A 13,201-nucleotide genomic window follows, 5' to 3' on the forward strand; every position below is an offset into this window, starting at 1 on the left:
TTGCTGTCTCCTGAGTCAGATTCCTCTTTTTATTAACTGCTATTAAACTTGCATGTTAAAAATTGGGTTATCACCACTCATTTGAAACCAGCGGCGATCCAATTTACAGACTTAGAAAAACATTATAGGGACATTTGAAGTATTCTCTGTACATGCACAGAAATATGGGCTTTTAAGTGAAGCAGTGGTTTCTTGCACTATTTAAAACGCAGACAAAAAATGCTAATCCTGGCTCAACTTTTTGCCACAATTCAAAGTCCTCGCTTGCGTCATCTGGTTTTGCCGTAACAAATGCTCAGCTTATGGGTTTAAACCCGGATGATGATGATGATGATGATGATGATGATGATTATTATTTATTTATTTATTTATTTATTTATTTATTTATTTTTACATCAGAGTAGTTATAACAATCTTGTATTTATAGCCTGTGCTACCTACACAACTTCTTTTTTTTCTTTAGTGTCATTATTGGTATGACTCCTCGAGGTACACTTTTAAAGGTTAAACATGCAGCAGATGCTGAATCCGTTTTTCTATTTTGTTTGCAGATCAGAGACTTGACCTGAATAAACTGGGCCCAAATGACAATGATACTGTGAGAGGACAGATAGTAGGTAAGAAATACTGTTATCACTGCATAAACTGCTTGTTTAAGTGTGTGGGTATTGTTTCCCATTTGCCTGTGCACGAAGTACAGTTACCACCTGGCATTGTCTCTAACACCTGCATTTACCATTATGCAAATAACTCAGATCATCAGCTCCATGCGTTGGTCTCAGAAACAGAAGTATTGAAATGTAAATAGAGATGTTACCCTGAAGTGAAAATACATTTCTACAGCTTGCCTTCAGGAGGCGAATAACATCTCTTTTACATTACACTGACTTTATACTCACAAGCTGGCAGGTTAAAGACTCTTTAATGTCCAATCCAACGCCATCTGACATTTGTTGTATTTCACTGTTATATTATGCAGCTTTGCTGGTTGCATATGAGAAAAGTGCATGTGTGAAAATGGCTTAAGTGACACAAACGCATAACAGAATACAAAATGCTCAATTTACTTTGAGCCTTATAGTGAGTAAAATCGCTGCTGTATTATCTTTCTCGTCTTAAACTGTAGTAAGTCTTCAGTCCAGAGATCGCATCGGTTCTGGAGGACCAGTGGTAGACTGCAGTCGTCTATTTGACAATGACTTACCTGACGGGTCAGTATCCTCAGACATTTTATCTATCCTGTTGGCTATTAGTTCTGTTTTTAATTTAAAAAAAAAACAACCTTATTTTTGTATTTGGAGTTTGTCCATTTGATTGAATTAAGTAGTAACTTTTGAATATTATCCTTTTAACAAATGAAGTAATGTTGTGTGGGGTTTTTTGTTTGTTTGTTTCGTGTTGTTTAGTTTTTTTAAATGGTGAATATTAACTTTGTGTCATTGTGTACAATGAAACAGCTGGGAAGAGAGGAGGACGGCCTCTGGAAGGATACAGTACCTGAACCACATCACACGCACCACACAATGGGAGAGGCCAACCAGGTACATATGTACACGTCTTTAGTTTTAGCATACCTTAATCTATGTAGGATATTAAAAAGAATACCAATGTACCTGCACTTTAATTTTACCTTACATACAGCAAGAATGCAAATTTAATCCAAAGCAAATTTTATAGAGAGCTTGCACGAGGATCTGAGAAAGTGGTTGTACTCCTTCCTCACTTCCCCTTTGAGAAGAAAATCCACTTCAACACAACAAAAACAGTCTGTTGATAATGCTCTCAGTTTCCTTAGTCCTCCACCCCAACACACACGGACACAAATGGCTAAATAAACTATCCAGCCATTCAGGCAGCCTGGCTTCATTTGGCCCCCGTTGCTACAGGAACAACTGTCGCCTTCCTACTTGGCCCGTATCAGTGGAGCCATTAGGAGTGTAAGCAAATAACACCCTGGACCACCTCACCCACTTTTGCTTCACATCTTTAGTCACCCCTACACAGCAGAGTGGAACACAGTTGGAACGGCAGGAAATAATGGTGAGGAAAAGGTCAAGCGGTGTGGATTTGGGGGAGGAGGAGGAAATGATGAATTTAAGGAGGAAGACGAGTAGGTAGGACTGTGTAGGAGGATGCAATGACAAAGTGAGAGTTGATGAATTAGGTTGTCGTGAGGGGACACTTGTCCAGGGGTAGAACATGAAGGCGGGACAAAGGAAAGTCGATGCAGAGATGGGGGGGAAAAAATAAGCACAGTGAAAGAGGAAATGGGAGGAGGAAGAGCATTTGGAGGGGTTGTGGGTCCAAGACTTTAGATAGCCAAGGCGTCAGTAACTCTGGACAGCCAGACAGTGGTCAGACAGGCTGCACACACAATGACTGCCAGTAAGCCAGCCTGTCTGTGTTTGTGTCTCCTTATCAGATATCTGTTTGCAAGTCCCGCTCTTAACATGCTGACACAGACTGTAGTCTCATGACTTTTTGTTCTTTTTTTTATGCAACCCATAATCACTGATATTATTCAAAGCTTAAGCATTATCATAAAACACATTTATCTTCAAGAGAGCATATGAAACAAAGTGTTTTGCAACAAAGATGCTATCCATGTGTCTGTGTGCTTACCAAAAAGAGATCAAGTTGCTGCTTCTGAGACTTAACAGAAAACACAGCTTTGCTGGTAAGCATGGTAAACATTTGCTTAAATTCACCAAAACTAAAAGCCAACCATTTATCACTTCACCAAAAAATTGTTTCTTGGAGTCACACATACGACTTGTAGGAATAAAAGCACACATTGTTCTTTTCAGTTATTCACCCAGTTTATAGCAAGATGGAATAGAAATGCTCTTTCAAACATAGGATTAGCTATTTCAGATATGCCAAGAAATATACTGTCAGAGTATGTACCGATTCATAGAATGTGATTTGAAAATGGAGGCAAAAGTGAAATACAAACCCCTTATCACCCCACTTTGACCATGTGCCCTTTCTTTTCTTTTCCAGACCAGCATCAGAGTACTCCAGCCCATCAGGGCGTCCATTGAGCTGCGTGGTGGATGAAAACACCCCAGTGATGACGCCCGTTAATGGGGCAGAGGCGAGTGGCCCTCCGGGCGAACAGCGGATCCAGGAGCGAAGGGTTCGATCGCAGCGGCATCGTAACTACATGAGTCGAACACACCTACATACGCCGCCAGATTTGCCTGAGGGTTATGGTGAGAGACAGTGGAGTGACACACAAATGCACACACTTAGGCTATGTCCACACGTACCCGGGTATTTTTGAAAACGCAGATTTTTCTATGCGTTTGCACCTTTCGTCCACACGTTAACGGCGTTTTTGGTCACTGAAAACTGAGAATTTTAAAAACTCCGGCCAGGGTGGATATTTTCTAAAACTCAGTTTTTGCATTTACGAGAAAAACTGAGAAAACGCAGCGTCAAAGATGTGCGCCTTTTTTGACGTCACAGTGTGCGCCACGTTATTGTTTCGGTGAAATGAATTTCTACAATACTGTTACTGTTAATTGTACTCTCTGCAGTGTTTAAATGCTTACATATACACACACAGTTACTGTCCCTCCACACATACGACTCAGTTCTGCTTCTATGCCCCAGCTTTGTTTACTTTTTCCCAGCAAGGCTTCTAGACTTCTGATTGGCCAACATTTCTACACGGTTAGGAATATAGCGCCACCTGCTGCTTTGGCATGTTCATAGCACCGTTTTCCTTCATTTCTGCCTTTACGTGTGGACGGGATTATTTTTTAAAACGAAAACGGAAAATCTCCGTTTTCAAAAATACCCGTGTACGTGTGGACGTAGCCTTAGTATTAACACATCGGTGGTTCAGACTACAGCCAAATTATGGCCTAAACCAGACGCTGTAGGGAGTTGCTTTGGTCAGGAATGCTTATTGTGTCATAATGAATGAAGACCAATGCTGTATCTGTGATGCCTCACAACTTTTAGAGACATTAAAGAAAGATGGAGTTTCTTTCTACGGTCAGCATGAACTTGACAAGTATAAGCCAAAACCTCATCCAACTCATCAGATTTTTTCTTCTGCCTCTTTGTTGTATACAAATATAGACATGGCAAAGCGGGAAATGCATACAAATCTAGTATTAATTACTGTTTTATATTTAAATTCCTTATTGTTACCACTAAGTGAAAGCTGCCTCATTGACATCACATTATATTGTACTGGTGTGATTATACTGTCAGCTACTACGTTCTCACAGCTGTTGTTTCAGACTAGAGCGGTTACCAAATCCCATGTTCGTTGAACTAAAAAAGTGCATTTTGGAACATCCAAAAGTGCAATCCAAAATCAGTCCACCCCCCCAACCCCAAATATCCAAGGTATGCAGATGAAAGACGTGGCGCTCTGATCCTGGGGCGAGTGTTTTCTTTGTTGCCTGGGGGCACTTTTTTTTTTCTTTTCATGAGAATCTCATTTAAATAGCTTTCTAACTTCCCCTTTGTTGTCTTTTCCTGTATTCCCGTCCCGTCATTCGATTTATTCACACTTTCTCGCCTCTTTCCTTTCCCACCCCCACCCTGCAGAAGCACATCGTGACAACTGCAGTCATCACTTAGGCTACGTTCACACTGCAGGCGAAAGCGCATCAAATGAGATTTGTTTTGTTTTTTTGTTTTTTGGGGACCCTATGCGACCCATATCCGATCATGGTATGACAGTGTAAATCCGATATTTTCAAATCCGATGTGGGTCACTTTCGTATGTGGTACTGAATCCGATACATATCCGATGTTTTAGAAAGCGACTGCTGTTTGAACCGTCAAGTCGCATTAAATCCGTCTTTTACGTCACTGACACAAGACAGACGCCAATTATCAGCGCGAACGCTTCCTGGCCATCCCGTGTAGATGTCCGTGAAACTGTTGGGAAGACAACGTGAACATTTTATTTGTACTGTATAATCTGCAGATTCTGACAGAAATCTGCAACTAACCTTTGAAGCACCGCTCCTCTCTAAAACAGCAATAAGCATAATTATTAGGTTATTTACATTATTATGTAAATAACAAAATAACTTGAAGCAAAAATTGGGAAACGTAAAGTCCAAAGTCTTCACATTAAGGATCATCAGTCAAACAATATTGTTTGCTCTGGGTCTAAACAGAGCGCGTTGTGTGTGATGTCTTTTGCGCATGCGGGCCGCTTTGAGCGTTCACACTAGAGCGCGTTTGCTGTCGCATTTTATTTGTAGTGTGAATAAGCAGATAAAAAAATTGGATTTGATCAAAAAATCGGAATTGAGCATTAAGACCTGCAGTGTGAACGTAGCCTTAGTTTGTGTTACTGCTCCTCTTCTCCTCTCCTCTCGGCTCCTCTCCTCACCTCTCCTCGTTTTAACTATTGGAATGTTTTGGCTTTGCACGCAATTATTCCCACAACGAAAAGAAGGTGGGAATCCTTTTCATAGCTCAGTGTTTCACTCCAAGAAGAGACTTTAGGTTGGGTTTTTTTTTGTTTTTTTGGTCTATTCTTTAAGCTGGATTTGCTTACAGCATGCAAGTACTTGGGGGAAAATAACAGAGAAATGGTTTTTGGGGTTTATTTTTTTGTTTGTTTGTTTTTTGCCCTCTCCAACGTGGGAAAGATTTCTTTGCAAAGAAGTGCTCTTCTCTCACAGTCAGCCACAGTGGACCCCACAATAGCCACAGTCTCTGTAAAATAAATTATTATTTTAAGTGTGGTGCTTATATGCCAGTGCTTGGGAATGACACTACTGGATCTGTGCCCCCTTTGAAAGGTCCTGCTGTGTCCACTGAGACTGGCTGAGGTTGGACAAAGTGAGTCACTGATGCCCAACAACTCAAGAGCTTTCTTCCTTAGCTGAACCCTCTGAACTACTGGCTGGGTGTGGTGAGAGAGAATAAGAGGGAGAGAGGGAATGTGTTTTGCCAGTAGGAAGTTGGAGTGGGAGTTAGTAATGGATTAGCTGGTGAATATACACATGAATACCCCACCACTGCAGCACTGACTTTATGCCAACATTCACACAGTTGCTCTCCATTCATCTATGCGCTGGATGGAACCACAGATTCAATGAGCTAATGATAGCTTACAAATGAGTGTCACTTCCCTTTGATTTCTTCTGGTTGTTTACACACGAATTAGTGGGTTTGGCGACATGAAAGCATTTAACTTTCCATTTCCTTTGTTTCTGAAGGTTAACGGGGGTGGATTACTTTCAAAGCACGCACAAACCTTTAAGTGAAATAAGGCAACTAGGATGCATCAGCGAACTGTCCACAAGGAAAAACATTCATGGAAGTCTTTGATACATTTCCCTCACATTTTATTTTTCCCATCCCCTTGGGATACACCTATTGGAGACTGAAGAGGAACTAATTGATTACATTGGCACACACCTTAAGAAACTCTTAGGTCAACAGTGTCCCAGCAGTTTGGCTGTCACATAAATTATAAACAGACTTCTCCTACTCCAGAATACACAAACTCCCTATCCTTGCTTATACCCATGTAGACTGCAGAACATCGGTCCCACAAACAGTCCCAAGCTTTTTTTCTGTGCTCTTTTTGGCCTTTTTTGACAAATGAATCTCCTCTCTGTTACAGAACAAAGAACAACTCAGCAGGGCCAAGTTTACTTCCTCCATACACAGACTGGAGTCAGCACATGGCATGATCCCCGGGTGCCCAGGTAACTCATTTGTGTTCATATATTTCTTTTCATCTTCATTGTGCCTTTACTTGTAAAAACCCTTTTCAATTCCTATTTGATAAGGCATATGCAGTTGTTAATATATATGATTGTACTGGAATTAACAACACACTGATTTCAATGTGTGTTGAAATGAGTGTGTTGTCTTTTTTTGTTCGATTCCTAGTATCAAACCTGACACAAAACTGCAAAACTGACAAGAGCAAACTGGAGTTGACTTGGTTGAATTAGACGTTATTTCTTCCTTTGTTGCTGTTTTTCGTGTTCAAAAACACTCTTATTAGTCAAATTTCAGACTCGGTGTCAGCCAAACGGACAGCCCCTGGGTCTGATGCGGAGTTGGAAGAGCATTTTTGCATTTGTTGAACTGACCAAACTATAAGCCAATGGTTCTGCATTCAATCATGCTTTTTCACCAACTCTCAACAGTTCTCTGCTTAATTCCCCAAAGATTACAAGCAGCTCTGTTGCGTTATGTTTTTGGCTACACCTCGATGTAGCTTCTGCTCACATAGCATCCGACTGAGAGCATAAACCTCTGGGTTTGGTCATTTTGGACAGAGCTGCTAAAATGACCCAGTATCTGCGATGAGTGCAGCCAGGCATGTGCTTTGTGCCTGAGTGATGTGTCCTCACTTCACACAAGGACGATGGATTCACACACAAGGAAAGGCACAGAAGCTCCTCAGGCTACAGCGTTGTCCCAGATCGCAACTTTAGTTTCTGCTAACAGAAATGTCACTCTGCAAGACAGAAGGAGAATCAAGAAATAAGAACAAGGACTTGGGCAAAATGATAATTTCAGTGGTAACAACAGTGTTGTTACAGGTTATCACTTTATTTTATTATCACACAACACAACTATCATCAACTATGTCAACAAATTGTCCCTCATATAAAATTCTGTATGAACAGTTATTTGGTTTTACTGTAGTTGGTAGTGTATTAATTGTAGTAGGTATGTGGCACGACCCATCTGCCCTTCAAGGTCGTCTCCTCGTACACCTCTGCACCAGCACTGCCTGTTTTTAGATTGCATCCTGTAAAAGTTTCATTCTCACCACTTGTAGCTGCATATGCATGCTACCTAATGACACGACTTTGTAGTTAAGGAACAGCACTTAAGTTATTGGTTTTTTTATTTTTATGATCATAGTAGCAAAACGTTTTCATCTTGCCTCGAGTTAATGGTGTCAGTGCTATCCAGCTACTTATATTAAAGAGGGTTGATCAATGCAACATGAGTGAATTTGTAACAGTTTAATCTTTTTTTTTGGTTCAGGGACTTAAGCAATGTAAACTGTGAGGAGCTTGGCCCACTGCCACCCGGCTGGGAGATCAGAAACACTGCCACCGGCCGTGTCTACTTTGTTGACCACAACAATCGAACAACACAGTTCACAGACCCACGGCTGTCTGCTAACCTGCATCTAGTGCTCAAGTGAGTTTAACAATTGTTCAAGAGTGTTTTGAGAGCAGTCCCATGGTTGTTGTTTAGGTTTGTGGTGGTATGCACAGACAAATGCTTGCTTTTATTGTGTACTGTTCACTCTGTAATATAAGAATCAAACATTTCCATACAACTGTCAGATGCCAAAGAATGAAGTTAGATATGTTGGAAGTATGCAGGTATATAGTTGTTGTAGCCTTTTATTAGCTGTCCCTCTATAATCATAAGGTAATGAGCGTAGCGGTGACTGAAACACATAATTCACTGATGGTAGTTTCTGTAAAGCACCCTCAGCTATTTGGAAACCAGGTAACCATTAAAGTAACAAGTCTGATCAAGGATATGACTGTAAAATAAAGTAGATATTTTCATTGCTTAAGACATCATTTATATTCTTCTTCTTCTAAAAGAAGTCCAACGTTTCATCGTCATTGAGTGCTGACCTCACTGTGCCTATTGCACTGCTAAGGTTTGTTTTAGCTTTCTGACATCTTTGTATTTGAAGCAGAGGGACATTAATGGCTTAATATTTTTAAAATGAGCTTCCCGCTCATTGTGTTAGTGGAAATCAACAGTACTCCTGTCATCATGTGTATGGAGTAACCAACAGAAGAGAGGATGTGTTTTGCTTACATTGTTTAATCCACCAGCAATGAATATGTATATGGTTCACTCACTCTTTTTGCTGTTTTGTTCCTCCTTATCACTTCCTCTGTCGTGTTTTTCTTTTCTTTTATGTTAACACTCTATCCTATTATTTGTTTATAACCTTAAAAATCTTGCTTTCTTTATTTTGTCCATGTTTTGGATTGTTTTACACCATTTTTCTTGTTTGATCTTACCTACATTCTCTTTCTTTATGTCCTTTATTCTGTCCTTTTTCACGTCTGTCCTCTTTTTCCGTTCCTTTTTTAATCCCATCCCCTGATGTTTTCAATGCTCCAATACTCTTCTCTGCCATTCACCTTCTCTTTTATGTCCTTTTCTTCGTTTCCCCCCTTTTGTCTTTCTGTCTTTTCCTCTTTCCTGCTTTCTCCAGCAGCCCAAGTCCAAATGGTTCCCGTGTGGCCATGGACAGCCAAAACACTAACCTCAGGTAACCCACAAATGCACACAAAAACACAGACATGCATAGAGAAGAACATGAGCATTCATAATCTGCAACGTACAGATAAACTGTCCACAGGGCACATAGGCTTTCATACTATATACACACAGACTTGCACTGTTATAATACCATGAGAGAAAATGCCATCCAAAGGGGGAGCATGTCTGCTTGTGTTATTGTAAACATGTGCGAATCTTTTTTCTCAAGGTTACCTTTCAACTGGATGCCATGCAAGTATTAAACACACACTCTCTGGCCTGCTGTCCGTATCGGAGAACTGTCAGTTCATCTTTCATTATGCTCGTCTAGTCTGTCAGCAGCCTGCCTCCATGGAAGATCAGCGCTTAGTACACTGACCCAATGAAGCCAAACCTCACTCATGAAAATACTAAACACATGTTAGCGAAGCAGCTGCTAGCTTAGCACAAATCTTCTTTTATTCTTCAACAGAAGACGCAGGCCGGACGCATAATTTAGTGAAAATTACACCAAAATTGTCTGTGGTATTTTTGTAGACACGACAGACTAAATTTTAGGAAGCATTTTGGCTGTCAGGGAGGTCTCTTTACTTTACTTACGACTTTCAGCGTGCGCAGTGGGGATTATTAGAACAAGAGGAGCATACAGAGAGATGTAGGGATTTTTCCGTCTTTGCTTTTTTGGTAGAAAATCTTAGTCAAAACCTCTTGCAATAATAGCGGCTGGCACGATAGACATGTTTGGGAAATCAACATCTGGTCATTTGGTCAAATAGTATCCATATGTGTCAGAACAGCCTCTGGTTGTGATTTGAAGCTCAGTTATGTTATCCACAGTCAGCATCGTTAACCGCTTGTCTGACTCCTTATTAGGTGCGATTTGAGTCCAGACAACACTTTAGAGCTTTTGAAAAATTAATAAGCTGTCATTTGTACTGCAGCTTTTGCAGTGATGCACATGATATTAATGAAAATAAAACTGAAAGACAGTCCGTTTGCAATTTTGTGTCACAGCAAGGGCAATGTTCTGCTCTGCCGAAATATGTAATATCCGAATACGTTATTGTATGTAAAAGTAAGCACTTGTTGTCTTTATTTGTATTTTTATTAGGTACTATTACAGAGGGGGGGGGGAGTTTAGAGAGCCTAGTCGAATATTGGCTGGATTACATTTTTAATTGGGCTTTAAAACTTTGGCGTGTGATGGTCCGGTGGTATACCTCGCATATGTAAAACTGCACAGTTGTAAAAACAATTTCAGCTCAGATAGTATCTGCTTCCTTAAAGCTGCTCCTTTATGTCTGACCATAACCAAAAACTGGCAACATTGCTTTTAATTACTACCCTGATGTACTCAAGTAGAAAAGTCACCGTGGCAGGAAAAAGTAAACGCACTTCAAAATCAGTGTTTTATTTAATTTTATTTATTTTTCTTCAAAATTGGAATATGTTCAGTATTAGTCACTTTTCTACTTTTGGCACTGAAACACAACATTTTCTTAGTGGTGATAAATGTTGAACTTCTTACTGGGTGAGAGGCTGAACTGTGACAGCATGTACACAAACAACAGCAGGCAGTAATACAGAGGCTGCATAGGCACATGCACGAATGCCACACCAGGCTGTTTACACATATTGCACGAGTGAAGCAGATTCGTCGAAACATTTGGGAGTATCAGCCTCGTTAAGTTTCTGTCTACTAAGCCGGTATGTAAACACTAGTAGAACAACCAGTCAAACCACCACCACTGTTTTTGTTCTACATCTCCTCCTCCTTGTTGTGTATTTTTCTTTTAATCCCCTTTGTGCTTCCACCTTGAACGTTTCTGTCCTGAAAAGGTGTTGGATTTTTCTGCTGACTTCATACCAGGACCTGTTTCTTTTATCGCTGTCAGGATTTAAAGATATAATATGTAGCATTTTCTTTGGAAAATCTGTAAACTGAAAAGCAACCTGTTTCAGTCATCACTCATGATCCGTATGCAGTGACATATACTTTGATTTGCTTTTTTTATTTTAGCGAATTCTGGTCGGCAGCAAGTCAGAAGTCACCAAGCGCCTCTTGTCTTTCACACACTCTTGGCAGAGAAAGGGCCAAGCTTCACTGTTATTTCCAAACAGTATTGCTGGATATTATCTACTTTTAAGAATATTTAGCCCCCAAACTGCATTTAAGGTATTATGAAAATACCTAATTTAAAGTTGGCTGATCTCTTCCTCAAGGCCATCTTTCTGTGCATACCCAGACAGCTTCCAGTACAGCTGCTTGTTTCGATCTCTCCCTGGAAGTCCCAGTATGATGACTTGAACTGTACGATTTATGATTAAATCTAAAACTGACTCATATGTTAGGTTATGCCCTCCTCTCTATTTTTGATAATTCCACTCAAACAAAACACACATTAAGAGCCTCTAATGCCTGTGTCTCAATCTCGTGGCCCATGTCACCTCTATTTGTGGCCCGCATAATGACGTGAAGAAATATTTTTAAAAATTATTATTCAAAAATTATTTAATATGAAGGCAATAGGCAGAGTGTTACAGGCATCACCCTAAAGAATGTAGCCTCATGGGCAGTGTAGTCTGTGCTGCAGGGAGAATGGACTGCCATACCCGTTATGTGTCTGTGAGCACGAGGGGAGGAAGAAAGGACAGAGTCGAAAAGTACGAGCTGTCATCGAGCAGAAACAGGAGCTGGAAGCATGTAAATATAATAATAACCACTGCAGCCAAAAAGAGTGTCTGACGAGCCCAGCAGTAAGTAAGCTATTAAGACTCGACTGTACACTGTGTTCGTGTTTTCCTCAGAAACAATAAGTTCAGTTGGAGCAGCCTTTCAACGCCTCTCTCTGTCTCTCGCTAGCAAAGTTGACCCAGACAACAAAGTAAAGCTAGTTTTCGGCTACGAGCCCGACACAGAACCCGACGTATTAGCCAGAGGTCCCTTTACTACGGTTCAGAGCCGCGGACCTGTTTTATATACGCGCCGAATAGTTTTCTATATTTCTATTCAAAATATACTGAATACATTACACTCACAAACATCGAGCACACTGAGAACACACCAACAAAATATTTGCCCCACCACCTGTCCCACTCGTAACACTTGGCTCCCAGTAAGCTTTTCCACTTCCACTAAATAAAATTAAAGTTGAAGAATCTTTTTGACACTCTGGAGGAGATCCAGCTCACATCACAGAAGTGCAAGTGTAAGGATACAGAAAGTGACTTCCACTGAGACATCTAAAAAAGTCATCCAGTCATGCACAAGATGACCTCGAAAGAGAGATCAGCCAAGTTGAGATCAGATACCTTTTTTTTTTTTTTTTTCTTCAACTTTTCCTCCTACTTCCTAGGTCTATAACATAGAAGCATGCACTTAAGTACGGCATGAAACTCCATTTCAGAGCAGCAAGAATTGATTTCAGTGAGAGTCCGTGGGTTTTAACAAAAGTATGCATACCGCAGGAGGAGAGAGCACAACAGGAAATTTTGTGTGCATATTGGAAAAGAAAAGCAGTTGTTGTTTGTGTTTCCTTCCACTACCACAATTAATGTTCCTGTCATTTTCTGTCACACAGACACAGAATGAAATTCTTGGCCACTCAAAAACAATGAAGAGATTCTGACTATAGAGTGGGGGGAAAAAAAATTATGACTTTTTTTTTTTTAAAAAGACACAGAGGAAGGCAGATCAGATATGGAACAAATATAAACTCTGTCAACTCCTTCTCTCTGACAGATTTACTGCCCACTTCACGCCATCAAACATTGATGATCTTTCCAAAAAAATCTTTCTACCGATCCTGAAGCTCTTTAAAAAAATTTCATGTTCTTTTTGACTCACTGCACTGCAGCTAATGCAGACATGTGCTCCATTTTTATTATCCTGACCTCAGCTCAGCCTTTGGTGCTTCAGGCCGCAATGTCGTAAACAGCAGCTGAA

The 13,201-nt window shown here is 40.4% G+C and overlaps 1 protein-coding gene across 2 annotated transcripts in view; it reads left to right on the forward strand.

Annotated features, from left to right (window-relative positions):
- Positions 1-13,201, forward strand: part of LOC309709160 (E3 ubiquitin-protein ligase SMURF2-like) — a 63,564-nt gene that overhangs the window by 37,494 nt on the left and 12,869 nt on the right. The window contains exons 5-11 of one of the 2 annotated variants that reach the window (XM_082537658.1): positions 552-617; positions 1,127-1,211; positions 1,458-1,541; positions 3,004-3,215; positions 6,614-6,698; positions 8,002-8,160; positions 9,209-9,265. In XM_082537658.1, coding sequence (XP_082393784.1) covers positions 552-617; positions 1,127-1,211; positions 1,458-1,541; positions 3,004-3,215; positions 6,614-6,698; positions 8,002-8,160; positions 9,209-9,265 — 748 coding nt within the window. The remainder of the gene's footprint in view (positions 1-551; positions 618-1,126; positions 1,212-1,457; positions 1,542-3,003; positions 3,216-6,613; positions 6,699-8,001; positions 8,161-9,208; positions 9,266-13,201) is intronic. The other variant, XM_082537659.1, reaches the window with a different exon arrangement.

The sequence above is a fragment of the Aulonocara stuartgranti genome (assembly GCF_965226115.1).
Source record: "Aulonocara stuartgranti genome assembly, chromosome: 6".
NCBI lineage: Eukaryota > Metazoa > Chordata > Actinopteri > Cichliformes > Cichlidae > Aulonocara > Aulonocara stuartgranti.